Here is a 27,815-nt window from a genome sequence, read left to right as displayed (position 1 = left end):
AGCGCAGATGGCATAGAAAGCACATCTATTTGGGCGCACCAGGCTGGTGTCAGTGCCTTGGCTCTGGAGCGTTTTGATGGCCGTATGTGAGTACCCATCGTGCCTGCCCCCGCCCCCGGGGCTTCCGTTATTCTGATGGCGCCGCACAGCATGATCTCTGGTGGCTCAGACGCAACTATCAAACTCTGGGATCTTGAGAAGTGCCCGAGCCCCTCACAACCCCACACCTACCGACCCGTGGCCACGGTTTCCCGTGCCAGCCCCGAGTCTTCCGACCAGCGCACTCCGGTCTCTGCCCCGGCACACCGATTCGGCATCACTCACGTCTCTTTCTACCCTTTTGATAGCGCCGCCTTCTTATCATGCTCTCATGACCAAACTCTGAAGCTGTGGTCCACCGAGAGAGTATCTGTGTCCGGCTCCTTCGCCCTCGGCGCCAGAGTCTACACCCATGCCATCTCCCTGATCGCCTCCCATCTCCTCGTCGCATGCGGGACGCAGCACCCCGCTGTCCGTCTCGTGGACCTACGCTCTTCTGCAGCGGTGCAGTCATTGGTGTCACCGGGCCAAGTTGGCGGCTCGGCCGGGGCAGCTCTGGCAGTCGCTTGGTCCCCCGTCCACGAACATGTTCTGGCTACCGGCTCGGTAGACGGAGCAGTGCGCATATGGGATGTGAGAAAGTCCAACGGCCTGGTCGCGCTTCTTGACCAGGAGGACATCATTGGCCTAGCCGACGGGGGGCCATCGTTGCAAGGACACGCGCCTCGTTTGACAGCGAAAGCACACACTGGCCCCGTTAACGGCCTCACTTGGACCGATGACGGCGCCTACCTCATCACTGCGGGGCATGACCGCCGTATCCGTGTCTGGGATGCGGCGACGGGTGCAAACACGCTGGCTAACTTTGGCCCGAGCATCCGCAACAGTCAGGTGGGCACAATAACCATGTTTGTCTCGCCCATCGGTCTCACGCCGCCGATGAGTGAGCTGCTTTTCTTCCCGAACGAGTCGGAAATTCTGATCATGGACCTACATGAAGGATCTATCGTCACGAGGCTACGTAATACGGGCCCGGTTGTTGCCTCGGTCGGGACGCAGCGAGGGGGCGAGAAGAGCATCCGGAATCGGGTAACTAGTAGTAAGTGTCATTGTACATTACCGGCTCCTGCTTCTACCAACGGAGCTAACGCCCTCTGTAGTCGTGTGGAGAGGAGCCGGTGGAGGCGGCAGCTCAAGCGGTGTGGTTATGGGCGGAAGCAACACCGCTGGCGGCATATTTAGTGGCCATCTGGACGGTCAAATCCGGGCCTGGCTCCCACAACTTGAGGGCGCAGATGATGAATTGGAAGTTAGGAGCGCAAAGGAGGGTGACGAAGTCAAGACGAAGAAGAGAAAGGCCCTTGATGATGCTTACCGAAGCTTGATGGGGAAGCAAGTCACTTACTCCTGAGCATCAAGTGAAGTGGGCAGGGGTAGTAGGGGCGAGCAGCATCAGAAACCATGTTAGAAAATTACTCGACAAAGGTTCAATCCAAATGACTTGGGAGTTTTCCTAAACGGCAACGGCCTTCAAATTCCGATCATTATGATCGCAAGAGGATAACCTCGTGCTGCGTGGTATCTGCTAATAGTACAGTCGAGTGTAATGGCAAAACAAAAGAAAAGGCTTCATAAACCGCGTCATGATACATTCTGCCTGACTATCCATCCGACCGAAAAAGACCAAATCAGATGCCACTAAACGACTCCTGGTGTGTCTTGATACTGTTTCGCCTCTCGCGATGGTGGGTGGTGTCCTCGTGCTCAATCGACGGCCCCCCCGAGGTGCTTCTTCAAGACTGAGGGAGGGACTTGGGCGGCGTCAGTTGGGTCGCGATGTTCCGACATGGTGCCAGATCTAGTTACCACCGGGTTAGCCCTGTGGATAATAAAGATGGCACACACGAAAGGAGAATTCGAGCTGCGAGGCTCTCGTTCCCCTCCGTTTGTGTTTTAAGAACGGTTTACTTACTTACTGGTAAGTCTTGTTTCCTCCCATGGTTCGGCTGCCGTCAAGGTCGGAGTCGACGCGGGGGTCCATCTTGTTGGCCATGTCGCTTTGGTGGGGGCCAGCGGTGTTGGACGCGGGACCGGGCCCGGTACCGATCGCGCCGCGACCGTCGCGGTCAGAATCGACGCGCGGGTCGGCAGCGTTAGCCATGCGGCTGCTGTGCGGGCCGTGGGTGCCTTCGGACGCGCCGTGGGTGCCGGTCATGCCGGTGATACCGGAGCCGGCGCCGACGCCGCCAGCTGTGTGGTGGGTGCCAGTGGTGCCGGAACCGAACCCGCCTGGGGCGTGTTGAGTGCCAGTTGTGCCGGAGCCGAAACCGGTGCCGGTGCCTGCTGTGTGGTGGGTGCCGGTGGTGCCAAAGCCCAAGCCGGCACCGGTGCCAGTGCCCATGGTGCGGGAGTTGTCGCGGTCAGAGTCGACGCGAGGGTCTACGGCGTTGGCGACGCGGCTGCCATGCGGACCGTGTGCGCCCTCGGCGGTGCCAGTGCCGTAACCGCTGCTGCCAAACTCTCCGTGGCCTGCAGTGCGGCCGGTGCCGGTGCCGGTTGTGGCGCCGGTGACGTAGCCAGTGTTTCCGTACTCCCCGTGACCAGCGGTGCGGCCAGTGCCGATAGTGGATGAGTGATCGCGGTCAGAGTCGACGCGCGGGTCTGCGGCGTTGGCGACACGACTGTTGTGAGGGCCATGGGTGCCTTCAGGGGCGCTGTGGGACTTGCTGTCGCTGTGGACGGCCTCCTTGATCTTGTTCACGATGCCTGACATGTTGATGGTTTGTGGTGGTGTTTCTGTGCTTAAGTGTTTTGGGGTGTTGCAATTGTGGGGTTCGTATTGGGGACCTTGAGTCTTTGAAGTGTGTTGTTTGTGTGATGATGGTAGAAGAGATACAGCCGGTCTACTGGGGAGAATAAGGCCCCCTTATATATCTATTGTCTCCTCGGTATCCCTTCTCCTTCTGCCAGCTTTCATGTCATTGCCAGGCAAGCTGGGCCCGTTTCCTATGTCGTCAGTGGCATCATCTCCCGCCGGTTTCAGCAGTGACTGTACGTCTCTATCCGGGGTCTCAGGTTCTTCGCGGGAAAAGCGAATGCTGGCGAGACCAAACAGCATCGTCTGGGAGCGGGCCATTACCTCATCGACGTCATTCTCGCATATCCGCTCTCTGAAAGCAGCAACGAAGGAGGAATGCCCACAAACACGCAGGTACTGAAGCGGCACAGCGGATACAGTTCCCCACAGAATATGGAGCAAGTCCATCTCCAAGCCATGTATCTAGTGGACAAAGGCTATTTGGTGTTCAGGAACACTGGGGAACTGGCGTCATCAGGGGGCAAGCAAGAAAAAAGTATCTGTGGCTTGTCAGTGGCGGAGGTATGCCAAGCTGCCAAGATTCGGAGACGCCTCTTGCATTGTTGGCTCTCTCTTTTTCCCTTCCTTGGTTTCTACGCCACACTTCTAGATTCGACGATCTCTCTGCTCAACCAGCGATCAATCATCGGCGATCTTGCCGCCTGCTGCACTGCTCTCATATGCCGGGCGTGCATACATACTTGGCAGTCAGAAAAGAAGCTGTGCGTGCATACGTGGTGTGGTGTAACTACACACACAACCTGACAACATCACAACCAGTTCTGCACTAAAAGAGTGAGGTGGGCCCTTCCTCCGTCATCTTCCCCACATTTTGCTGGTTGTGACGTCTTTGACTTCAGCGCCAACAACGGGCCACGGCCACGGCCCGACCTTGCATGAGACTGTTTCAGGAGCTTGGCAAACCTGGTCTTCTCAGGCACCTGTGAACTTCTGGGGTTTGGGGAACTTCACGGACTCTCAGGAACCATCTTGGCAGCTTGAATGACAACTGCAGGGTTACCCGGCAGTCGTGTCAATCAGCTCCGAGAGGCACAAAACAACGTTACTTTGCTCGGGCATCTAAGAAAATGGCTAACCTGGGACGAAGAGCCATGGCCATGATCCCTATCCCGTTCTCGTGTTTCATGTATGTGCTGGGGAAACCGGGTTAAGCTGTCTTCATGTCTAAATCGAGCTAGGAATGACTTCTATCATACAACAAGACCATCAAATGGCCACAAAACTAACCACTAACGCGGAGACGAAACGCGCCCAACCGGGAGACGTCGGGAAAGGGAAATTGCTAAGAAAATGGGGTATCGAAACTGGACTTGAGAACACCGTAGAAGTAGGATTCTGGATAACCAGCCGCCTCCAGGTGTTAACGGTTCCAAGGGCGACCACCGTAGTGGCCGGTATTGCCCGGGGCCATACGGCGGCGAACCCAGTAGGTGCTGGCCCATCGGTTAGCATGACATATTTGGGCTCGCCTCGGGTGTTCAATGGGATGTTCCTCCTTACCCTAGGATACCGCTCAAGAGCCAGCATATCGCGCTTAGAAAAGCAAAGGCAATGGTGGCCTTCCACTGCGAGCAAGAAGCGGACCCGCTAAAAGAAAGGTCGCGCCAGTCAAAGGCGTAACTGAAATCCAACTATTAGTACCCCTCGATGCCAATTTTCTCACTGTAGGGGCGTTTTAGGGACCATGACCATGGCCGCTCACCCGCAGTTGCCGCCCAGCCAGTCAACAAGCAGTCCGACAGCGATAAACCACAGCACGCTGAAGAAAAGATCCGCCGGCCAGTGGACGAAGGAGCCGGTGGCGGGGACCAGCCAGACGATGGCGAAAAGGATCGAGAAGCTCGCAACTAGTTCGGTGTAGATGTGACGGGCGAGCCACCGCGAGCCGGCGTGCCGGAAAATCCGCAGGTATTCGCCGGCGAGGCCCGCTACGATGGCTGCAAAGACTAGCTCCGCAAGGCGGAGGATGACTGAGAAAAGGTCCGAGAGGATCATGTTGTAGGTGTTAGTTAGCGCTCAGCTGAGCTTCTCTTGCTTTTGTACGTTGTAGCGGCGTATTGTTGTATTTGGATCGAGAAGGGATTTATAATGCGAAGTGTGGAAAGGACGTCGACTATACATGAGCTTCGTGGAGTGGACGGGCAGCTACCAAGCTACATATATACCCCGTGTCACGAGCAACTGGCCATATTCCACGGCCGGCTGAGCGTCAAGTCGTTCGCCATTAGCCATTGTATACTAGCCATTCAACAAAAAAAAAAATTACTATGTTTTAGGAGTGGGAGCTTGATGCCAGCATGCCCCCCAACGTCAGCTCGGTCGGTTACTGCCTGGCCGGGTGTTGCAGACCCTGTTTTTGTTTCTCGATCCTCCCACGTGTCTCACGGCCACCCTCGAACCACCCAAACAACGAGACCACTTCCCTAGGGCCGTATACCGTCAGTTGCTCGCATTCAAATAATTATGTCATGTGTCAGTTTGTGCTAGCCACCCATTAATCAGGGCCCTAGTAGCGGGTGCCTAACGTTGATACACACCAGTGATGCTGAATGAGATACCTAGACGCGTATGGGGAAAATGTGATAATTTAAACCAATGAAAGTTCAAATGCCGTCGAAGGGAGAAACGACAAGCCATACCCGTGATACTCGGTTGCCTGACCGACCAATTTTTGCACCGCCCACTATCGCCATCTAGAGCGTGCTCAAGTGGGCATCCTCGCCTGAACGTCGAAAATACTGTTCCGCCAGCCATCTCTCTCATTCTCGCGGATCCTTTGCGGCGCCTCAGCGGCCTCGTCCCTCCAAAGCTTGACGAGACTACCGGGAGTATAAACACCCTCAAACACGCCGTGCCCTGGCTGTGCCACCCCGATCCTGGTGTAGAGGTCGGGATCATCAGCAGGGACTAGCCTCGCCAGCACAGCCTTGAAGAAGGTTTTCAAATCCTCCGGATCCGCAATTCGTGTGGCCCGGAGCCTTTCTCGCGCGTAGAGGAGCTCGCGGTTTGCGAAATGTAAGGCGTCTCCGATGGCAGCTGCGATTTTCATCTCCATGGTCTTGCGAATGATGGGCTTGAGGAAGGGCTTGAAAATCCACGCAAACAAGCTGAACTTGCTTCGCCGCAACTTCCAATTGAGCTTGTGGATACGCACCTTGACGCCCCTGAGGGTGAGGATCTTTTCAAGCCTGTCCCTGCCAACTTCGATGTCGAGCTGGACATCAAGACCCCTCTCGTCAAGTTCAAACGAGGCAACTCCTTGGTCTGCTAGCCGTAAGAGGCCTGAATGTGCTCGGAGCCAAAAACCAATCTCCTCCGCCCGGACCGAGAAGCCGTCTACTCTGACCCTCATTAATGTCTTGACGGCCGACGTTGTCCGGAACCTTGCCTTGCGGATCTCGACATCATTGAGCGTCTCAATGCGAAGCTTGTAGGGAAAGAATGATGTATGGTTGATCGTACTGCCGGGTTCGAGGACGAGGTTCTCGAGCAGGAGGTCCAGTTGGGGTGTGGAAACTTCGAGCCTGGGGATAGGGACGTAATTGATCGACTGAATTAGTAACGGGACAAACACGTTGATTGCGTCCGCCAACAGGTCCGAGTTCGCGTAGTGGTTTTTTGGCGATAGGATGCTGCCGATGGTGGTTGACGTCTTGATGAGGCTGGCCACATCCTTGTCCCTAAGCACCGAGTACAAGGTTGACTGCAATTGCGACAACAACTCGTCTACGTCGTCCCGCAGAGAAGAGTGAGACGATACCTGTCTGAAATGAGCGCGGAGCTCCTGGAATCGCTGCTCGGCATTGTCGAAGAAGGACGGGTCGGTAAACATATCTTGGAGCGCGTTTCCCAATTGTCCCACGAAGTCCTCAAAATCGGGGTCCTCGCGTCCATGTTCCATAACTGCGTTGGTTCGTTTCTCTAGCTCCTCCCAGTGGTTTTTCTCGCCAAATGACCTGAGGAAGGCCCAGAAGTTCCGCAGAGCCTGATCCATCTCACGATTATGATCTACATCCTCGTCAACGGCCTGAACTGCGTCACGAGCAATGCGTGAGTAAGCCACCGCATAGCGCTTGAAGAGAAGCGACAGCGTGGTGACCGAATTCGAGTAGTCACGGCGTTGACGAAGATTCATCACAGTATCCTTTAGGCGGCGGACCATTGCGCCCTTCTCTGGGCCTTCTAACCTTTGGAGCACACTGTTCTCGGCCTCGTCGGCAACCGCAGAGGCTGTTCCACTCAGAACATCGGAAAATTCGGCAGTCTGGTTAACCAGTTCTTGTTGCGACGGCGGGCTCCGGGAGTTGTTGATTAGCTGTTTTACCGAATCTTGTTCTGCGCTAGAGGGCCCAAGGCGCTTGCCAGCCTCTTGCGAGGCTTCGGAAATGGCGAACGCTGTGTCTTTAAAGACGTCGCGAGCGACAACATCGAGGTCGCTGAGGAACAAGCGGAAATCCGAGTTGGTAAGGAGCAGGGAGCCAACAGTCTGAAGGCTGCGGTACACTAAACTCCCGTTAGCACCCATCGCAGTAATTATACCACCTGCGTTATGCTGCCACGTACCTGCCGCCCGGTCAGCAGTAGCTTTAGCCTTGCTAGCGCGCTGGGCGATGTGCTCCATGTCAATAGACACTCTTGCCTGTGACAAATACCAGAGGAAGTCCTGAATCTGGTCGCCTGCATTTTTGTGCTGCAGGAGCTCGATCAACTGCTTCAACCATTGCTTGACGTAGTGCACCAGGGCCCGTCCGGAGTCGCTGAGCTGGGTGTTGCTGTTTGGGCTGAGCATGTCAGCAGCAAGTAGAGTACGGAGGCTGATGATGGTCTGATCGTTAGATGGCATGAATCCCTTGGACAAGGCGCGGAGCATCTGGTATGTGTGCAGCTTCTGGTGAAGGCGTCGCTGGCGCGAAGTAGCATCATCATACTGGGGGAGCAGCGGCTCCTGCTCTTGTTCTTCTGACCACCGGCGACGGCCAGTTCCAAAGCACGCAGAGAACATGATGGCGGTGGTGATGTTTATGAAGTATCGATTGGTTTATGGGTCATGGCGACCCGGACCTAGGAGCGAGTAAATCAAGCCCGTGAACCATCGTGCTTCTCATTCTGCCGATGGGCAGCGGTTATGGTTCAATAGGTTGACGACTTGAACCCGGCGAGCCAAGGATGAGACGATGACGTCGTGACTGGTGCCAACCCAACCAACCCTGCTCCAGGTCAAGCCACAGCTTGCCATACCTGAGTGAGCTGAGCACCCAAATGCTCTCCTCCCCTTTTCAAACCCTCTGTGGCTGGTTCGCCTCCAGAAAGCTTTCGTCGATCCTCAAATCTCCCGTAAACCCGACAAGCCCGGGGTTAGAAAGTGCGTTCAAACCTGGACAACGTGGCAACACAGCCACAAGTTTCTCACAATCCGTGCAAAGGATCCTTTTCCTTTCCCCAACCCGCATCTGCTGCCATGAGCGGGGTGCGTGGCGTCGAATGAGAACGTGAGCTGGTGAGCCAAGCCTGGTGACGCTCCCCTGTGATCGGAGGCCCTGTTGGCGGCCCACCCCACTGGGGGACAAGTTCGGATTTCAGGCACCGCTGTGAAAACTTCTTTCTCACTGGACAGTGGGCTGCATGTGGATGTCGAAACTCGGGGTCCAACAAAACAAGAGTCTCAAGTCGGTATGCTGCAGCCCATCCAAGCCCATGCGCCAAAAATGCGCAGGAACAAATGAATCGATGACGGAAGCCGGCAGGACTACATTAATATTTGGATGTAATATCTACACTAACACCACTGCGTGGGGCAGGCCACCGGGATAGCCGAGCAGTGGGCATGGGATCTCGGCGTCACAGTAATCCGTACTCGCGGACTCGGCGTTCAGGCACTGCCACAATGACTTGACCTCGACTCTTATACGAAGCTTGTTCTGTTTCTACTTGTTTTGTTTGAGCTTGTCGATAATATACGTATTTTCAGTAGTGTGCCGTCTCCCGCCCGGTTGTGCAAGTGACGCTCTTGCATTTTGTCAGGCTGATCGCTGCCAGTTAGGACTTGGATCCTGCGTCACCTTCAACTCCCCTTGCCGCCTTGCCAAGCCTCCCCGCGGCAAACTCTCGACATCAATCGCCATCACCACGGGCCCGCAAGCCCACGCAGGCTTCGGTACCCACACCACAACTTTCAGGCCCGCTGCGAAAACCGCTGTCATCTACGACGGCACCAAAATTGAGTGATATGGATTCCAACGGGTTAAAGCGCAAGGACACGACAAAGGGTCCGCCCCTGCGCATCTTGTCGCTCGGTAAGTCGCTCCCCTGGGTGGCGGGATGCCCCTGCGTCATCATCGATCGGACAGGCGTGGCTGACTCGTCGATAGATGGAGGCGGCGTGCGCGGCTACTCCATGTTTCTGATCCTTCAGGAGATCATGCACCGGACGTTTGTCGAAATCGAAGGCCGGGCACCGCGACGATCCGAGATTCCCAAACCATGCGATCATTTCGACCTTATTGTCGGCACAGGCACCGGCGGCCTGATCGCCTTGATGCTCGGCCGGTTACGCCTCGATATTGAGACATGCAAGGAACTATATGTCCGCCTCACCCGCATCGTGTTTGAAACGGACAAAACCATCGCCGGCATCCCGTACCGCTCAACTTTGTTCAAGGCGACGAAGCTGGAAGAGGCGATCAAGGAATGTGTTCGAGAACATACAATCTACGAGAAAGAAGGCAACGATGGCTCCGAGGCGGGAAGCATCTACAACCCTTTGAGTTCCGCTTCGCGCTCGAGCGCTGCGCACCCGAAAGAGGCATACCAGCAACGCGAGCGTACTGAGTTTCAGCGCGCGGAGTCCCACCTCGCAGGCGGCAAGGCCAGCTTTCTCCCGCGGTGGAAACCCGAATGCCCGCCTGTATGACGAGCGAGAAAACCGAACCAAGACGTGAGTCTTATCCTTTACTAGCACTTCGGTGCAGTCTTCCGAGCGTGATGTAGCTGATGAATCCCTTAGCGTTGTTACCGCGGTTTATAAAGGCACACCAAAGGGCGGAGCGCCGGCCATGCTGCGCTCCTACGACTCTCGGCGAGAACCGGCACCCGAGTTTGACTGCAAAATTTGGGAGGCTGGACGGGCAACGTGCGCCATCGGCCTCGCCTTCAAGCCCATCCAGATCGGGCAATCCGTATTTCATGACGATGGCGCGGGCACTTTCAACCCGTCCCTCACTGCACTCGACGAGGCGGTGGTGAATGAGTGGCCTGGCCGCGAGGTTGGCGTCTTCCTCAGCGTCGGAACTGGCAAGCGGCCAAAGGGTAGCGACGCGAATACGTCGCTGTGGTATGAGGGCTTTCTTGGGGAGTTCGCCGATGCGAGGAGGAAGCTGATCGCAAAGATTGAGGGCTGCGAGAAGATCCACGAGTTGATGAAGAGGGAGCATCTGGCGAGGCGCGGTGTCAACATTGAACACTATTACCGATGGAATGTCGAGGTCGGCGTTGGCGAGTTTGGCATGAATGAGTGGAATCGGCTGTCGGATATTAGCACAAACACCAGGAGATACCTTGCGAGGGAGGACGAGCAGAGGATGGTGCAGGGGGCGTCGGCAAAGCTAGCCAAGATTCACTTTGCAAGGCAAAGGTGGGAGCGCATCAGCTTGGCCGGGCCCGGCGCGTCGACACAAATGGTGCCCGAGATCGCCTTGCCCTTCGCCGTGGAGTTGCCGGGAGACGTCCCCCTGTCTCCTCCTCCCCACAGCCCATCGAGCCGGCAGTCGTACGACTCTGGGAACGACATGTTACCCGTGCGTGCCTCTACGCCGTCGCCGAGAAGTTCCGGCGAGCCGCCTCGACAATCCCCGAAACTGAACCAGCTACCCTATCCGGCTGCGCCTCCCACGGGTCACTTACCAGCGCCGCCCGGCCGCTCCGCCGACGGTGCGGCTGACGACTCGGACCGTCTAGTGGTCAACGCCCCGACGCCGTCGCAGTACCGAATTGCTGCAGGTGCGGACAAGATCGCAATTACGGGACCAGACGACTACCCCAGGCGATTTGAAGATCCTTTGATGCAACCACCGCCACTGCGGGTCAGGCCACCGTCGGTGCCACCCCCGCTTCCCCCAAAAACACCACTTCCTGAGAACCAGGCGGCTTATGGCCGAGCATCTGCTCCGGTATTACCCTACCCACTTGACGACGACGCACCACCGGTGGTCAATATGGCGAGAAAGCCAAATTACAACTCGAGGTAGTATCCTGTCGTATTTGCGAGCGGGGTCAATACTCCTCCTCCCATCGAGGTAGGAGCGGCTATCGACGCGGCATGAACCGCAATTCTCTTTGATGAGCACATGAGAAATGATATATAGACGATGTTTTGCCATGTATTTTTTCGTCCTGGGACGACATGGTTGGTACAAGGATATAGGGAGTTTGGCGTTGGATGGGTGTGGTTCATGGATACCAATTTAAGAGGTCAAAAGGGTGATTGACAGATCAAATAACTACCTATATTTTACCTGCTCGTGACCCGGCGCAATCATACCCGCCATTTTCCCCATTTGCGCCAGCTCTTCGTGTGGTCTCTGGACACAGCACGTGCTGCGCCTGCTCGAACCAACTCCCTTGTCCACCGGCCGGTCTAGACCCTGAGACCTTCTTCAAGGGTGTCTTAAACCGGCCAATCGCCAGACTTTTCGCTCCTGGGGTGGAGTGGTTCTCGATAAGCTTCCCGCTAAAGCACCGCGGCCCAGTCTGCCGGTGCCGTTTCAGCAACAGTTGGTTGGTCCAATGCGCAACTTTATTTCGACAGGTTGGTGCAACAGTTGGCCATGCGAAAGTTCTGAAAATTTCAACCTTAGTAGGTCTTCAAAAAGAAAGGAGAGAGATCATCATTCTCGACGATACTGAGTCGAAACTAGAGCCATCTAGGTGATGTGAGGAGAAGATGAACGGGAGATTGCAAAAAGTGATGCCGCCCCATGTTCTTCACCCATCGGGCAAAGATAGGAGGTAGTCACAGTCACGGTGGGTGTTTCGAAATGACATCCCGCAGTTTTGCAATGGTCTAATGCGGCCCACCGCAGTCTTCAGCTCTTTGCGCCAGCCTCAGAACACCGGCAGGGCGGACAGAGGAGGTTGCGGGCATCGCCTCGATGTCCATTGGCCCATTAGCGGCGCCACCTAGGTACTTCGCACATAGCATTTGACTGTCTGGCCTTTCGAGGAAATTGCCTGCCGGGTCCCACCTCTCCCGTCCTCCCAGGCCCAGTACCATCTCGACACCACAACTTTTTGCCTCAAAACACTAGCCCTTCGGGCGCACCACAGCCTCCGCCGGACTACCAGCCAGCCGGGCCCAGATCACCCCATACAGAAGGACGAAGCGAAAGGCTAGTGTTACCACACACGCATTGCCCGCTCGATTCGGTGACAATATTTAATCGTAAGACCATCTATTATCTCGGTTGGATCGTTAACGAACCCGACCACTCGAATCCCCCCACCCCACCCTGAATCTGTCAATCCCACCTTGATGTCTGCTTGCGCGGACAAGCACACCTCTCTCGGGGGTTTCTACGCATTTGGGATTGCTGTGCCGTGCAACTGTCGCCGCCGTGTAAGCCACGGTAATCGTTATGCATGTGGATGACAGCCGTGTTCCCATATCCCTTCTTTTTTGTCTACTCCCTTCAGACAGGATCTCACCCATTTACCACAAATTCCCCCCATGTCTTGGCAATGGCCAAGGTAGGAGCCAACCCTCCGCTCTTAGTGCCGCGAGAAGACAAGACAAGCCACTCACCGCTCGAGGGGGGGACGAACTAACGGCACCGCCTCCGACACAAGTGCCGTGACCTTCCCGCGAACCAGGATTACGAGAAGCTTGCGGCAGTGAGTCTCTAAGTCAGCATGGGGCCAGCTAATCAGCTTCGCCTTCTGGTCGTTGCCTCGTTCTCTGTTCCAAAAATAATAGCCATGTTTTTATTTGATACATGACCAAAAGCTAACTAGTCCCCTTGGGAGCTGCGATTTTGCCTTGCCTTGCATGGTAAATGCCACCCGATTTCCCGAGAAAAGCAAACTGTCTTTTACCTCCGCTGTAAGTCGGCTCGAAACTTGGGATCCATCTTCTCGCCCGCCTCTCGCCTCGATCGCCAGCGGCTCCTCGGGGGCCAGAACCAGCCGGTAACTTATCCGCTAGTCCCAAGGTGTCTCAAATCCGAAGACCTGCATACTCAGGCCTGATCCCGCCATCCTTGTCCGAGCCCCGTTTATATATCTCCTTATAAGTCAGCCCTACGGTCTCTAACTGTCCCATGTAGGCGTCGTTCGGAGGCATCTGAGCTCGTCGCTACGAATGGAACGATGCCCGAGTTAACGCACCCCCCGGTACCTCGGCTTCCCCGCGCGGAACGAACGACAACATCGTGCGGGGAATGCAGGCGGAGAAAGCAAAAGGTACCGTTGAATATGTTCGCTATTTATCCTGGTTATGCTTAGGAATATGCCCATGGGTTGGTAGGGTTGCCTGCAGCGTACCGCCCCTGCTGTGTCCAGTATTGTCATGCTGATCCTCGCAGTGCAACCAGGCGCAGCCGTGCAGCAACTGTGCGAGGCGGTTCCCACAGCCGACTTGCGAATACAAGCCGAGTAGTAGGCGCGTTAGATCCTAATATTCCCACGGGCAACCGCTGCTTGGTAAGGTCCTCACTGACACGGCCAGAAATAGGCGTTCAGGCGGCGTCGTGGTGCCGCAGAGGCCGGCCTTCGCCGTCTCTTTGACCCCCGCAGCCCCAGCTAGAAGGGGAAGTTTTGGCGCCGAATCTCTCTGCTCGCCTCTTCCTCCTCAACACTCGCCACTTGTATCTCCCTGGGGAGGACAACGGCACGGTGAGAACGCGGACGGCGCTGCGTCTAGTTGGCCTGGGTTCGATATCTTTGCGCTTCCTCCGACGCCAAGTTTAGCAGGACAGTATGCTTGGAGCACCGATCAGCAGACCCTTTCCATGGCCATCACGGCCTGTGAGGAGGGGTGTACATCACACTCGGATGAAGTCCACAACGCCATACAAACCCTTAAAGCATACGGATCAGTCCAAGGCCACTGGACCACCGCCAGCAACTGGGGCCAGGAACATAGTGCTTGGACACTGGTACCAGCCGTGCCTCCAGAGCCGGGCACCCTATCCTGGCCTATTGAGGTTCCGGGCCAGGGGCTTGGCCGCATGCCAGCACCTCAAGTTATGCAGAATGAGGAGCTTCTGGCAGTCTGTAAGTCGACACGGCTACTGCCTACTAGCTTCCCTTCTCCCAGTTGCCGACCCACTGACTACTGGTTCTGTCGCAGTTGTCAACTTTCTATCACAATTCACCGCCTCGCTGGATGGAAAGCCAGACGCCTCAAATCCGTACATCAAATACTACGTTCCATACTGCATCAACTCACAGCTGCTGGCACATGTCGCCATCTATTCCGCGGCGTGCTTCCTCACCGACACAGGCCATGTCGAGAGAACAGTTGCCATGGCCCACAAAGGGCATGTAATCAAGCTTCTGAACGAACACATCCGATCACAACTCTCGCCAAGCGATGAGGTTATAGCTGGCGTGCTTCAGATCACCCTAGACGAATGGTATGGTCTTTATTTTATTTTTTATTTCGTTGGCGCTGATGGCATGTTGTTGCCCTTCGGCGGGCCCATTGCCATGCACCTAACGCAGGAAGAAACCAGCAGTGCTGACAACAAGAACAGGCTTTGGGGGAATATCAACGACCTACGAGCTCATCTGCGCGGGCTCCGGGACATGATAAAATCCCGCGGAGGATTCCGCACACTCGGTTTAAATGGGCTCATAAGCAAGCTTGCGATATCGTGAGCCTCCTCAACACCTGGCCCAGCTGCGGCAATCGCTAACCATCTAATTAGCGCCGACATTGCCATAGCCCTCTCTTTTGAGGCCCTGCCGTTCCTGCGAGGCAGCCCCGAGTTCGAGTTCCGCGACAGCTCGCAAATACCGCTCCGGCTTGCCCTCAACACGCCCTTGATCCCCACCCTAGTGCGGTTTTCCTCGTGCGCCAGCGCGCTTCACATCCATCCTGCTGTTGCCTCCATCCTCGACGACATGCGATTCCTCCTTGCGGCAGTTCTCGCGCTCCCCGCAAAGCCGTCCGCCAAGGAACTCCAGAAGGTACACACTACGTCGGCCTGGATCCACGAGCGCATATCGGGTCTCCCGGAACACTCTCCAACCACGCGGCGGCCCTCGGCAGCGAGCTCAACGCCCAGCAGGGGTTCCTCGACCATACCGGAAGCCTGCGAAGACCCACAACTGCCCCCATCACGCCGCGGTCAGCCTCAGACCGAACGCCAGCATTCCCAAAAGCCACGCCGGTCACCAACACAGGAACGCTCCCCCGATATCAACACGCCCTCGCCCCTCTTTCCCCCCACCGTGGACGCAGATAGCCCTTCCCCGGACCACGTCTACCAAGCCGTCCGGCTCGCCGCCCTCCTCTATAGCCGCGGCATCATGCACCGCCGTCCCTTTAGCCTCGTCGTCACCTCGGACGAGTTCCTCCGGCTCTGGACGACCGCGTGGCGCGTACCACTCTCGACGTGGCGGTCCTTGCTGGGCGTGTTCAACTGGGTGCTCTTGCCCATCGTGTCGAGCGGGAAGGCCGCCCAGCCGCACGACCGGTTCGTCAAGGGCATGATGAACATTAGCCTCTTCCAGATGGGCATGGATAACTGGGAGCTTGCTAGCTCTGTCATGGAGGCAGAGCTGAGCCTGCAGCGGTGGTTAGGGGGGGAGTCGGTAAGTTCGTCAGAAATGGGGGGCGATGCGGGTGAGGGGACCAAAAGGGGCCAGTGGCGGGAGGAAGGTGGCAGTCCTCGTGAAGGGATGGGCACCAATGGGGGCGGAGGGTTTGGAAGCAGGATGATCTTCGGAAGAGAGGAGACGTCAACGTAGTGAAAAAGGGGGTATGGGTCGGTAGGGGTTTAACCTGTTGTCCCCGGCACGCTTGTAGGACAATTATATTGCCCAGTGGAAAATACAAGCAGTGCCCACCGGCCATCGTTCTGTATCTTGGTGCGTTTTGATATCCGATTTACTCACTTGCAACTAACTACCTGGTGAAATCAAGGTCATAATTAAACCGCCACATGGCAGAAGTAAACAAAAAGGGTAAATTGGAAAACAAAAAGCGGGCTTGTACACACTCTCAGTCTGGCGTCTTCATGACATATGAAGTTGGTTATATTCTTCGCCGCGTACCTCTGCCCTAAAAATCAACGTTATTGACTATCGAGACATTGGCGGCCCACATCGTGTTTTTGGGGGGCTGCGCGACATGAAGGCCTCGGCCACGGCCGCTACGGCACTAGGTCTAGCCGGTGGTAAAATCGGCAACGATAGAGAAGAAAACTTGTGACAAAACGACCTACGGCGACACCACTCCGGAGCGCCAACCAGTGGCCGCGTAGATCGTAGGCGCCATCATTACTGTTGGATCAGAATTGTGGGCTCGATCATCTACACCTCGGGGTCCTACATTCGAAGTGAACCTTACGAAAGCGCTGTAAGAGTTTTTGAAGGGTGGAATGTTAGGGCGATAGACTCGTATAATCGGTGATGGCAGCCAGCCCAAGAGCGGTCAGGAAACTCCTCCTCGCTCTTCCAAGTGGAGCGCTGCCCGATCAGTCGATGAACTGGCTGAGTCGCACCAATAATAACTGCAGACAGCTGCAAAAGGCTGACACTCTCCAATGAGACGGTTCGGTGGCCGCACTTTTGCAGCGTTGGTAGACTCGGGCCTCGTCGTGCATGGTTCTATCGCTGACCTGATTTGTCCCTCCATCAACGACCCGAAGAGGAGAGGCCGAGACAGGACAGAGACATGGATGGACTGAGACGACAAGAAAAAGGTTGGGCAGAAACGCATAGATGCGACTTAAGGAAACGATCGGGCAGCCGCTCGAGCAAGGTGAACATCGTTGTTGTCCAGACAATCTGTATCCGCGCCGGCCCTTCTATGTGGGCTGCGTTGGCCGAATCCCATCGAGTCTGGCAGGACGCATCTCCGTTGAACACACGTCCTGCAATGCAAACACAAGCGGGGACGAGGTGGGAGGTGGAAGCGACGGTGCCGCAGGGTTGGTCACGAACGAACAGGGAAAACGCGGCATCGTCAAAAAGACGATAAATTGACGGAGGAAGCGAACGCGGGGAAAATGAAAACAGAGAAAGGACAATCAAAGCATTCATGGGGCATGCAGAAGATACGAAAGTGGCCTCCAATTGACTGAAGGCATCAGGCAAGACGATGAAGGGCGGATTGGCTTCTGGGGTTGAAGACTGATTGAGCAGCCCACCTTGGCGACGGAAGTGGGCAACGGGACCAGGCTCATCCTGGCCAGCCGAGCCAGTCGACCAGGCATGGCTCGTGCGCCTGCATCATTTGGCAGCCTCTGAGTGGCCTCAAGGCAGAGTCTCAGCCCCGCTCCCCCTCCTCGCTCTGTCCCCTCGTGCAGGGCGAAGGAAAGCCGAGTTGCGCAGGCCGCCAATCAGGTCGCGCTATCAAATGCCACAAGGCTAACTCAGAGCCGAGTGGTTCAACACAGCCTTACCTTCTGCAAGTGTCTTGCCCACCATCCCGCCCCCCTGTGCGGCCTCACAGTCTCGCCTCGCTTGTTGCTGTTTCTCCTCACTTTCTTCCGCCAATTCGACCATTGTTTGTTTCGTTACGATTTTTCTGTTGTTTTTTCCGTACTTGTGAGCGGCAAATCTGCGGCATCTGCAGCCTAGCGAACCCCCTCCCCCCTTTCCGGGTCTCTTGGCCAACATCTGCTCCCTCCCCCGTTGGTGTCCCGGTCGGAGAATTTGAGGCCGGTTTCCCCAGCCATATCTTTGGACTATGGAGCCCTCTTCAAAACGGCGGAGGCTGGCCCCTAAGGTTCCCGAACCTCCGGCCGTGCCTGCGCTTCCCCCAACACCACAGATCCAGCCACAGCCTCCTCCGCATGCTTTCCCCCAAGACCAGGTGAGTATCTTGTGCTATAATTCTCCCCTCGCTACCTTATCCATGATACTGACCTTTACTCCTAGGTACCGCCACAGCACTACCCACACGCTGAACCTGTGTCACGGCTGCCGGAATGCGACGAGTTCGAAGCGTTCGCCCGCCACCTTCAGGATGCCGCGATACACATCCAACAGCAGACGCTTCGACCCAAGCATACAAGCGTATCGGTTTTGATGTTGCGCTGGGAGGAGGACACGTCAGTTGAGCCGGACTTGCTCGCCCTGGAGCAGGTGTTTCATGAGCGATACCATTACCACATCGACAAATGGACCATCCCTACCGTTCCGAACCCAAGCGTTAAGCTCGGTGTTCGGATGGCTTCATTCCTCGACAACGCCCGGCCAGACCACCTCCTTATTATATACTATGCCGGCCACGGTTATGTCGGTCCTGACAACCAGCTGTATTGGGCCTGGTAGGTGCGATGCCGTCAGCGCTTCCTGCTCTCTGTGCTAATTCGCGGCCAGCAACTCGCGCGATGACGCCGCCAAGTTGAAGTGGGATGGTGTACGTTGCCTGTTTGAAGATGCCCAGTCTGAGATATTGCTCTTAATCGACTCTTGCGCCGTTCGCGACACGCCCGTGGCCGGCAGTCACGGCGCGAAGCAGGCAATTGCTGCTTATACCCCCGATCAGAGCTCGCTAGAATCTGGACCCAACTCCTTCACGGCCACGTTATCCGAGACGCTCTCAAAACTCAGCACCTCAGGTCGGCCCTTCAGTGCGCAGAAACTCTACGACGATTTACGGCAACAGGGGCAACAGGAGAGCACACAGGCACTCGCCAGGCAACCCAATGGACCTTCCAAGCCGGGCGCCGCACCCGAGAAACTACCAGCTTTCTTTACTCTGACTCCTGCAAAGGGCCAGGGGATAATCTTGGTCCCCCTAGACCCAAAAGCGGCCCAGCTTCAATCACCGCCCCACTCTGCAGACGCCGATGTTCAAAGTACCTGGACATCTAAGCCCGAGGATCGCCCTGTCACCCCAGAGGAGGTTCTCGACCTGACGTTAGATGAACGGAGGGTGTTGGTATGCACGACGTTTGTCGGTGACGCTAGCCCTGACATGGCTTTCTTCAACCAATGGTTACATAACATCCCGGGCGCCGCGTCAAAGTTCACCGTAGAGGGTATGTTCCTTGGTCCTCCTACCATGTTGCTCATATCCATGCCCCTCAATGTCTGGAACATTGTTCAGCACGACAAAGTCTGCTGTTTCCTTGGCTATATCAACTCCCACAACATGATACACCTCTACCAGCGGCTTGTCAACGCACATCCGAGTGGCTTACCAAGTCTCAAAGACGATGAAGACGGCTGTGCGCTCCAACGCAGTCCGTCTGTACATCGGAGCGAGATCCTAGGCCATTATCCCGCTCTTCAGAAGGAGGCACCCCGGCGTCAGGGTAGCAACCTCGCACAGGCGGTGGTGGCATCGATGACTGCAATACCTCCTCAGACCAGTCCCGGGCAGACGCCCCCTATCGTTCCTAAGGATGAAGTGGAAGATTCGGCAGAGATGCAAGAGGCGGCAGAACAACTGAAGGCCCTAAGCCATGTCCGACACATGGGCGATGACACTCCATCAACGCTCGATCGCCAGGCCACGCGGGTGGGAGATAGCATCGCTGTCCGACACGTTGGCGATCCCGGTTCCCCGGCCAACGGCGTCGCGCCAGGGGCTGAGAGGGCCCCGTTCGACGCCCAGTACAGCACTCCGACCGCAAAACCAAAAGTTAGGAAACCTCTCCAGAAGCAGGCCCCAAAACAAGAAGTTCGGTGCGACTACTGCAGCCATGCGCCCTTTAAGGACTCCTCGTCCCTCCGTAAGCATGTCGCTGCCGCCCATACCAGGCCCTTTCCGTGCGCCTTTTCGTTTGCGGGTTGCACGAGCACCTTTGGGTCTAAGAACGAGTGGAAGCGACACATTTCCTCACAACACCTATGTTTACAATATTATCGATGCTCATCGTGTCCGCAAGGTAGCGCCGACGGCAAGGGAAACGAGTTCAACCGCAAGGACCTGTTCACGCAGCACCTTCGCCGCATGCATGCGCCATTTGCGATCAAGAAGGCTTTATCCAAAGGGGACAACAAGCTGCAGGCGGAATGGGATACCCACGTCAAGGAAATGCAAACAACATGCCTCGTTACTCGGAGACAGCCGCCTCAACGGTCAGCCTGTCCCAAGCCTGACTGCCAAAGCGTATTCGAAGGACCCGGGTCCTGGGACGAGTGGACTGAGCATGTCGGACGACATATGGAGAAAGGGGAAGCTCACCGTATGGGGGTCGATCAGTTGCTGGCGCAGTGGGCGCTGGATGAATGCATAATCGAGAACCACGGAGATGGTGAGTACAGGCTCTGCGGTGGGAACGGGTCGGGTGTGGGTGAGAATCACCTGAACAATAACGGCAAAATTACTCTGGATGGTGTCGGGAAAACAGACGAGGACGACAACCCATCCATCACGGTTGCAATACCAGGGTCGATTACGAACAGGATGGATGTCGACTAAAACGAGGGAAGGAGGGGGAGAGCGACTCAACGAGGCTAGTCCGGTGGCCAGCCATCTTTTCTAGAATAGGCATCATGACATGGGTTACGACGTGGTTGGGAAAACTGGAGTCTAGGACTGGGGCCGGATTGCCGTGATCAATCAGTGGCATGTTACGTGGTAGTAACGGCTCAGGCTGTTCATATAGCGTATATGTACGATTCAATGCAACAAATATATGCAACATTGAAGGTGCCCTATTACCGTCTCACCGTTTTATGTTTTTCTCTAACTCTGCGGTAAAGGACATGAATCCATGAACCGCAAGCTGCTCATATGTCATGCGAAGACCAGGCACCGAACTGTGAACCAACGCCGAAACCAGGGTTTCCGATGCCTTTACACGAGTATTTGTGTCGCCCGGTCATTGTTGGCTGTCGCATCGTGGCAACCCATCCAAATCGTGAAACAGACTCTGCGAGGTGGCGTTTTATAACAGCACTGGATACATCCCACGTAAAACCGAACAGCCAGCTCACCTAAATACTAGTCATTTCGGCTGTGAAAGAGCACACATCCCAATGGTTATTCAAGTCTGTCAAATTGCTTGGCCGTTCAGGGGGACACCAAGGGCAGAGTACCCAGTCTTCTCTCACATGGCGTTGTTCCAAAAGTCGCTCAACAACATTAATTAAACTAACCGTGGCCCTTGAGGTTTCAACTTTTGATCCTATTTCCCAAGAACCCCGTGGAAAAGGTAGTGAGGATGATGTGGGGACTGCGGCTTCTAGGGCAAACTGAGCCTGTCTTTGGCTGCCTGCCATCTCAGCGACCTTCTGGTTCACCAGCGGCAAGAGGCAATAGGACGTCCAAGCTAATAACATAGAGCCAGCTGCCCCTTAGTTCATATAGAGACATATGCTCAAGCCATGTCAACCTCATCCGTGGAACTTGTCTGTTCTAATCCCTACTACCAATGGTAAAGCGTGTTGAAGGTTACTCTTCTAGCAAACCGAAGTCCAAACGGGCAAACACTCTGACAGGCTAATTTGAAAAGAATAATACCTTACCTGCGAGATTTAATGCCACTGTGACGAAAGAAGGGAGGTGCTTCAAGCGTACTGGGGCGGTGCGTGCCTTACTGGGCAAGGTCTGGGACTCGGGAGTCGACCGGGGCATCCCACCGCCAGGGGCTCTTCTATTTCTACAAACGCAATAATCGAAATAGGATGCCTAGGTAGGTAGGAACTTACTCTTTGCCATCCAGTATCACGAGTGGTTAATCGCAGCCTGGAGTGTTTGGTGACTTGGCCACGAGAAACAAGCCTGTGAGATGGTCTATAATTAAGGAACGAGTCAGCATCAGGGACATTGAGATAGCGAGAAGAGAGCATGTTGGACAGGGAAGGACAAGGACGAAATGGAATGTGATATTGAAGGATGGGTCTACTGTCGATAAATTCGACACGCTCCCCCCTTTCACCGGTCCTTTTCATTCTCTACATTGCCTCTCCATACAAGCAGCTGAAGGACGAACATCCCCAATTGGCTATTGTGGGGTTTGCGGATGACACCAACCTCCTGGCTTTCGGCCGAAACCCCGAGGTTAACATCCGGCAGCTGGAAGGGGCATGGGAAACGTGTCTACGATGGGCGGAAAGTCGGGGGATGAAGTTCGCCGCGGAAAAGACCGACTCCAACGACCCGATCTGGACGACGGTCAAGGCGGCAAGACGACGGCGGCGAGCGTTGTCCTCACCGCCTGCCGCAAGATACAGCAGAGACTTAGCTCAAGGAGGGGCAACAGGGGCCGACCGCGAACCTTGGGACCCCAAGGGCCTACGGCGGTGGAGAGAGCCGCGGGCACGGTCATGCGCTGGACGGGGGGAATCGTTGATACGGACAAGGTAGTAGAAGAGGCCTGGAGAGCGAGGTGGTTAAAGGAACGGGACGGCAGAGCAATTACCAGGCCGGCGGACGACTTTGACCATCAGCGGGAGACGCTATTTCGGAACGGAACCCTAAGGAGGCATGACGGTCTCAACAAGGCGAAGAGCTCACTGCTGATTCAAATCCGGACGGGAGCAATAGGCCTACGGGACTTCTTGTTCACACGGGGAGTCCCGGAGGTTCTGACGCCTGCCTGCGAGTGTGGCGAGGGACGAGAGACTGCCGAACACCTAGTAGTGTGGTGTTTGGCCCCACCGTTGGCTCGAAGATGGGAGAGGACTGGAATTCGGACACGACGGGACTTTTCCTCTGTTCTACACGGTATAAATCCCACGACTGCACGGCTTGCGAGGAGGATCCTCGACTGGCTGATGGACACGGGGAAGCTGCCGATGTATAGCTTAGCCAGGAGGCTCGAGCTGGAAACGGCGGCCTGAAGCGCCCCCGTTCGGAGGCCAGGAGGCCTCCTCTCTTTGTATATGTAGGCTCACTAAAACGCATCGCTCCTTGATTGTTGGTACGGGTTTTTCACCCGGCCTGGGAGCGCACGGTTTTCCTGTACACTAAATAGCAGAGGGTCCGGCACGCCCTAGGGCATAGCGGAGTATGAATAATAATAATAATAAAATAAATTCGACACGCAAGCAACTGGGGTGGGATAGTTTATGCTAAGGGCTAGGACAAGAAAAACGGTGGTACTTACCAATCTTGACAAGGGCGTGTGGTTCGGTCCACTCTGCGTCCTGGAAAGGTGCCGCCGGCACATCGGGTCGAAAGATTCTCGAAAACACTGTCGGAAATTCGCGACAGTGGTTGTTGTGCTCCTTGCAGACCTTGGTGATGCCGTGGTTGAGGGAGGCAAGAACCGATCGCTGCTTCCTGTACTCGTCTCGCAGCTTGATATACACCTCCTGCAGACTTGACCGAAGCTCCTCATCTCTGAGGAGCTCGTCGACAAGGCTGGGGAGATACCCTACGTTGCGAAACCTGGAGTCAGTAACAGCAATCAGGCCACTCGCCGCGAAAAACATGCAGTAACCTGCGACCGTTAGCAGGGGAGCCACGGGGCTCCAAAGAAAAGCAAGTAAATGAATGGATGCCATGCAGAGCACGACGCCCATGGAGAGGGAGAAGAGAACGTCACCGGCCGCCGCCACCAGCTCAATAAGGCGCGTGGGGAGCTGGGTGGCGACGGCGACTAGAGCCACGAGGGCGAAGAGGTGTAGACACCTCGTCGGCGGCATTGTTGGGGCTGGGCCTTCGCGATGTCGTGTCGGAGCGATGTCGAAAATTGGGTCGAGATGAGCTGGAGCAGTCGACGCAGAGAGGCGAACGCGAGCGAGGCCGAGACCAAGTCTTGTTGTCTGTCTGAATGCGAATGAATAAGCTTGTGCGAGTGCAGTATTTAATCGAATTGCTGGTGCAATGTGTGATCAATGTAAACGCGAGGTCGAGTCCGATGGAGAAGAGAAGAAGAGGAGAAGGCGTGGATGGGAAGGGAAGTATTTATAGGGGGGTCGACCTGGCAACAAAAACCGTCAATGCACACCTGAAATTGCTGGTGTGCATTGACCAGCAAGGGGGGCGATGGAGGAGTCATGTTTACTTTGGGCGTTCCGTCTCATGGTTGATGTTTACTTCCTGCTGCTCCTTCCCGGGGCTCGCGACTGAAGTGCCTTCCATCTTGCTCACCACCCGATGGCACCACCCGGTGGCACCACTCAGAGGCAGTCCCGTGGTTGTTATGGAAACAGAGGCAAACCTACTTCATGAGTTTACTTTTGATAGTTGGAGAGCCTTGGGGGGTTGCAATCAAGGAAATGTTAGGTACCTACCTGGGCTGGGGAACATGGCAGGATATGAACGCCGTTTTTCTGTCGGGCAAGGTTGAGCAGCTCCACTCCGCTGTTCTCGCCAACTATGGCCGCAGTCGACAACAGTCGGCGGTGTTGGAGGAAGTACAGCAAGCGGCTCTCGGCATTGTCAAGCGGATCAACGAGCATAGGGTCAAGCTGTGCCGCGAACAGGTGGAGTCAATTCGGCAGTTTCAGAAGATGATGAGGCAGGAAGCTCGCCGTCGTGGTAAGTTCACTTCGCCGTGGCTCGCGCCTCCGGTTCTTTGTCCTCTCCTGACTAATGCCCACCCGTACAGACTACGCCAATTTGAGGCCCAGCTGGATTGAGGAGCGTGTCAGGAACCAGTGGCGCGACAACCTTACGCCTCCCGACTTTGCTCGCCCAGCAGTCCGCCAACCGGTGTTCCAACTTCTGCCACAGGCCCCCGCTCGCCAGGCTTTTGAAGTCGAGAACACCCTGCACGCCTACTGTCCGGTGACGATTCTGCTTCCCGCTTCAGGCACCGGTTTCGAAGTTTTGTTCGGGCGTCCTCAGGAGGCCTTGGTCCCAGTTTCCGCGCCCGCTCCTGAGACAGTCAGTTTCCAGCAGACAGTTGCCCCCTCGGCCAGGTAGGATATGGTCGATGACGATGCTGTCATGCTAGATGCGCCCGACATGACTCAGAAAACAGAGGATGCCTCGATGGTGGAGGTTGAGATGGTGGCAGCTGAGATGGATAACTCGGACATGGACGTTGACATGGCTGATGTTGTAAGTTCTCTTTCTCCTTTCCGTCACTGTCGCTGACACGGTTGGCACCCGACATAGCAGCCTTGTGAGCCGCTCCTTTGTCAGGGCTCGCCCACTCACCCTGCCCCGCCTCTTTTATTCAACCCTGTGTCGGCCGCTTTTGAAGACACAGCCATGGAGGTTGAGCAGGGCGAAGATTTTGGGATGACTATGCCTGTCACCGTCCCTCAGGTGAGTAGATGGCAGCATGCCGCCGGCGTCACATGTGATTGGAATGTTGACGTTCTTCCTTTGCCTCAGCCGCCGTTCATCCACATCCATCGTCCTGCGAGTCCCCTCCCGTCGATTCCACCTGCTGCTATTACCGCACCCGCGGAGGTCAACGCCCAAGTTCAGCCCGCAGGCTCCGGTTCGCGCTCGTCCGACTCGTCTCTTCCACCGACCAACCCTCGTCTGTTTGACGCCATGGTGGAACAGGCCGTACCTACACCGGAACCCGAAGCCACGCTAGCCCCTTCGCAGCCGCAGCAGCAGCAGGTCGATTTTCCGGTCTGCACTCCAACCGAGACCTCGGCTCCGACTCCGGTCACCGTCAGCCTCCCAGCCCCAGCACCTTCACACTCGTTTGCACCGGCCACGGCAACGGCGGCCATCAACTTCGCCCCCCAGGCTCCCGGACCCCGCAAGAGTCGTCGATCTGCAAAGCCTAGGACCAGACCCAGGCGGATTCAGGCTCAAGCACCAGCCGCGGCTCCGTCTAATGCTCCGGCCCCTGATCCGCCCCAGGTACCACAGCTCCCGGCCCTCCCAGCTCCGGCAACCGCTCCCCAGTCCTCGTCTTTGGCGCGCGACGAAGGGGATGGCAACGCCTCCACGAATTCCCCCGAGGCCGAGCCTACCAAGGAGCTCGACGATGCTATGATACCTGGCGAGATTGTCCGCAGTCACTGCGAGGACTGGATCGAGGCCTGCGCGGCTTTCATGGATATTTCCGACCTGTGTGCGAATCTTTCGCCCCAGTGGATCCGTACATGGAAGCAAAGCACCTTGATCAACCTCGGCCAGGAGTTGCCGGAAGACGTCGACGAGGCGGAGATTGACCAGGACGGTGCCACCTCCCTTGTGGGGCGTTTCTTCCACTTCAATCTCCTCCGAAGGATGGGCGGTCCCGTCAAGGCTGGCGAGAATGCTGTCTTGAGGCATTTGAAGGAAATCGCGGCAAAGGAAGGCATGGACCTGGGTCAGGTGGAGGTTTGATGGCGATGGGTGGTGGGCGGCTCGTGTTCCGTCTTGAGGAAAACTGGTGGGATTGCAGGCGAGGCGATTTCTGCTAGGTAGGGTGGTTAGAGGGATGTGGTTGGCTTGTTTGGTGTTGGTTTATCGGTCTTTATATTGTTATTTTCCTTTTTTTTTTTTTGTACTTTTAGTTACCCGAGGGTTGCGCGCTCGCGGAGGTGGTGGGTGGGCCATTTTGTATTTATTCTTAGTTTCTCGTCGCTACCACTACTTATTCTATCCCCCTTCGAGGTCTTGTGCCAAGAGGTGGATAGAATTTATCCCTTATTGGGGTTTCTTCTTGTCAATCGATTGCAGTTGTTGACTATCAACTCTTCATATGTCTTTGTGTATAACAAAAGGTTGTAGACTTTCGCTCTGCCAGGTTCTTTTGGGAGTAAACACATGCACAGACTTGATGAGCCATATAATCTCTCTCTGAGCCCATCCTGCCGCCGCCTTGCACCACACACTGCCTGCCTCCCTTTGTCCAACCAAGCAACCGCCGCGAGTTGCTTCCCGAGGACCAGATATGCTTTGCAATCAGGGCTCAATATCGAGCGCCTCATAATATCTATAAATGCCATCAGAGTACTTCTGTCTTCGAGAGCTTTTTAGATATGCCGCGATTCTCGGCCTTTCTCCGACAGCTTGGTGGAGGGCAAAGACCTTGGTATGCTTCCCCCCCTGTTCCAACTTTGCCATGGCCTTGGGAAACATGAATTTGACGCCATCCACACACTACGGTGACCTTGTCAGGACATATCTACACTCTCGACAAGATACTGAGGAAAGGATCGAACGTACATGAAAAAGAACCAAGTCGGCATATGTCAGGCTTCCACCGTAGAGCCAGGGCCCATCACCGCTCGATTTGGATCCGAGAACTCGTTCGAAATACGACAAGAACTTTGGTAGCCTATTCTTGACATAATCTTCGGACTTTCTCTTGCTCTCCACTTTCTGGTCCTCGTAGTAAAGACCAGTTGCGATGGGGTGGTGGCAATCGTGAGGTTCATTGCTCAACCCGTCCAGCGCTGTCAGCGCGAGCGAGTTGACCCGATAAATACCATCGGGGTTCTGGTTGGCGTCTGGCACGAGTCCGAGGCGCGGGCCCAAGTACAAGAGGATGTTGGGTGTTTGGCTGATTGTGAGCTCGCCGTGCTTCAGGACGGGCGGCGCGAGAACAGGGGGGTTGAACTCGTCGCCCGAATCCTGAATCGAGGCGAGGACCTCATCGACGCCGCCTTCCGTGTCGCTATAGTCGGCACCGGCCTCCTCGAGAGCAAGCCGAATGTGCTCGCCCCGGCCGGGAATGCCCGGCCAATACACGAGCTTATACGGCACATCCTTGGCCGACCTCTGCCGCTTCGCTGGTGTTTCGGATTCCATGGTTGGAGACTTTTGGATGGGGAATGAAAGGCAAACAAGATGAAGCGGGGTTCGCTGCGGTGTTCGGGACGTGGAGGGGGGAGGGGATGATGGAAGTGGATTACGTCACGTATAACT

The 27,815-nt window shown here is 55.9% G+C and overlaps 11 protein-coding genes across 11 annotated transcripts; 6 read left to right on the top strand and 5 right to left on the bottom strand.

Moving 5' to 3' along the window:
• Nucleotides 1-150: 150 nt before the first annotated feature.
• On the top strand, nt 151-1,450 carry CHGG_00502 (uncharacterized protein; the record flags this gene model as incomplete). Its single annotated transcript, XM_001219722.1, has 2 exons — nt 151-1,138; nt 1,200-1,450. The coding sequence occupies 2 exons, from the start codon at nt 151-153 to the stop codon at nt 1,448-1,450; spliced, it is 1,239 nt and encodes a 412-aa protein (XP_001219723.1).
• Nucleotides 1,451-2,011: 561 nt separating this feature from the next.
• On the bottom strand, nt 2,012-2,812 carry CHGG_00501 (uncharacterized protein; the record flags this gene model as incomplete). Its single annotated transcript, XM_001219721.1, has 1 exon — nt 2,012-2,812. One exon carries the CDS (start codon nt 2,810-2,812, stop codon nt 2,012-2,014), a length of 801 nt encoding a protein of 266 aa, XP_001219722.1.
• Nucleotides 2,813-3,984: 1,172 nt separating this feature from the next.
• Nucleotides 3,985-4,778, top strand: CHGG_00500 (uncharacterized protein; the record flags this gene model as incomplete). Its single annotated transcript, XM_001219720.1, has 3 exons — nt 3,985-4,043; nt 4,243-4,343; nt 4,597-4,778. 3 exons carry the CDS (start codon nt 3,985-3,987, stop codon nt 4,776-4,778), a joined length of 342 nt encoding a protein of 113 aa, XP_001219721.1.
• An 843-nt stretch (nt 4,779-5,621) lies between these two features.
• Nucleotides 5,622-7,919, bottom strand: CHGG_00499 (uncharacterized protein; the record flags this gene model as incomplete). Its single annotated transcript, XM_001219719.1, has 2 exons — nt 5,622-7,420; nt 7,481-7,919. The coding sequence occupies 2 exons, from the start codon at nt 7,917-7,919 to the stop codon at nt 5,622-5,624; spliced, it is 2,238 nt and encodes a 745-aa protein (XP_001219720.1).
• A 1,224-nt stretch (nt 7,920-9,143) lies between these two features.
• Nucleotides 9,144-11,160, top strand: CHGG_00498 (uncharacterized protein; the record flags this gene model as incomplete). Its single annotated transcript, XM_001219718.1, has 3 exons — nt 9,144-9,210; nt 9,286-9,821; nt 9,886-11,160. The coding sequence occupies 3 exons, from the start codon at nt 9,144-9,146 to the stop codon at nt 11,158-11,160; spliced, it is 1,878 nt and encodes a 625-aa protein (XP_001219719.1).
• Nucleotides 11,161-11,975: 815 nt separating this feature from the next.
• On the bottom strand, nt 11,976-13,038 carry CHGG_00497 (uncharacterized protein; the record flags this gene model as incomplete). The annotated part of the gene is made up of 3 exons (XM_001219717.1): nt 11,976-12,198; nt 12,714-12,866; nt 13,004-13,038. The coding sequence occupies 3 exons, from the start codon at nt 13,036-13,038 to the stop codon at nt 11,976-11,978; spliced, it is 411 nt and encodes a 136-aa protein (XP_001219718.1).
• Nucleotides 13,039-13,917: 879 nt separating this feature from the next.
• On the top strand, nt 13,918-15,883 carry CHGG_00496 (uncharacterized protein; the record flags this gene model as incomplete). The annotated part of the gene is made up of 4 exons (XM_001219716.1): nt 13,918-14,182; nt 14,259-14,544; nt 14,665-14,784; nt 14,839-15,883. The coding sequence occupies 4 exons, from the start codon at nt 13,918-13,920 to the stop codon at nt 15,881-15,883; spliced, it is 1,716 nt and encodes a 571-aa protein (XP_001219717.1).
• Nucleotides 15,884-17,828: 1,945 nt separating this feature from the next.
• CHGG_00495 (uncharacterized protein) lies at nt 17,829-20,516 on the top strand (the record flags this gene model as incomplete). Its single annotated transcript, XM_001219715.1, has 5 exons — nt 17,829-17,954; nt 18,020-18,411; nt 18,464-18,503; nt 18,633-19,824; nt 19,981-20,516. 5 exons carry the CDS (start codon nt 17,829-17,831, stop codon nt 20,514-20,516), a joined length of 2,286 nt encoding a protein of 761 aa, XP_001219716.1.
• Nucleotides 20,517-22,604: 2,088 nt separating this feature from the next.
• Nucleotides 22,605-23,689, bottom strand: CHGG_00494 (uncharacterized protein; the record flags this gene model as incomplete). Its single annotated transcript, XM_001219714.1, has 3 exons — nt 22,605-22,664; nt 22,937-23,001; nt 23,149-23,689. 3 exons carry the CDS (start codon nt 23,687-23,689, stop codon nt 22,605-22,607), a joined length of 666 nt encoding a protein of 221 aa, XP_001219715.1.
• Nucleotides 23,690-24,265: 576 nt separating this feature from the next.
• On the top strand, nt 24,266-26,288 carry CHGG_00493 (uncharacterized protein; the record flags this gene model as incomplete). Its single annotated transcript, XM_001219713.1, has 5 exons — nt 24,266-24,527; nt 24,598-24,875; nt 24,966-25,052; nt 25,113-25,262; nt 25,332-26,288. 5 exons carry the CDS (start codon nt 24,266-24,268, stop codon nt 26,286-26,288), a joined length of 1,734 nt encoding a protein of 577 aa, XP_001219714.1.
• A 561-nt stretch (nt 26,289-26,849) lies between these two features.
• On the bottom strand, nt 26,850-27,698 carry CHGG_00492 (uncharacterized protein; the record flags this gene model as incomplete). The annotated part of the gene is made up of 2 exons (XM_001219712.1): nt 26,850-27,047; nt 27,114-27,698. The coding sequence occupies 2 exons, from the start codon at nt 27,696-27,698 to the stop codon at nt 26,850-26,852; spliced, it is 783 nt and encodes a 260-aa protein (XP_001219713.1).
• Nucleotides 27,699-27,815: the final 117 nt, after the last annotated feature.

This window comes from Chaetomium globosum, genomic scaffold (genome assembly GCF_000143365.1).
Source record: "Chaetomium globosum CBS 148.51 scaffold_1 genomic scaffold, whole genome shotgun sequence".
NCBI classification, from domain to species: domain Eukaryota; kingdom Fungi; phylum Ascomycota; class Sordariomycetes; order Sordariales; family Chaetomiaceae; genus Chaetomium; species Chaetomium globosum.
Note: the sequence above shows the minus strand (reverse complement) of the source record. Positions and strands in the feature narration are given on the sequence as shown.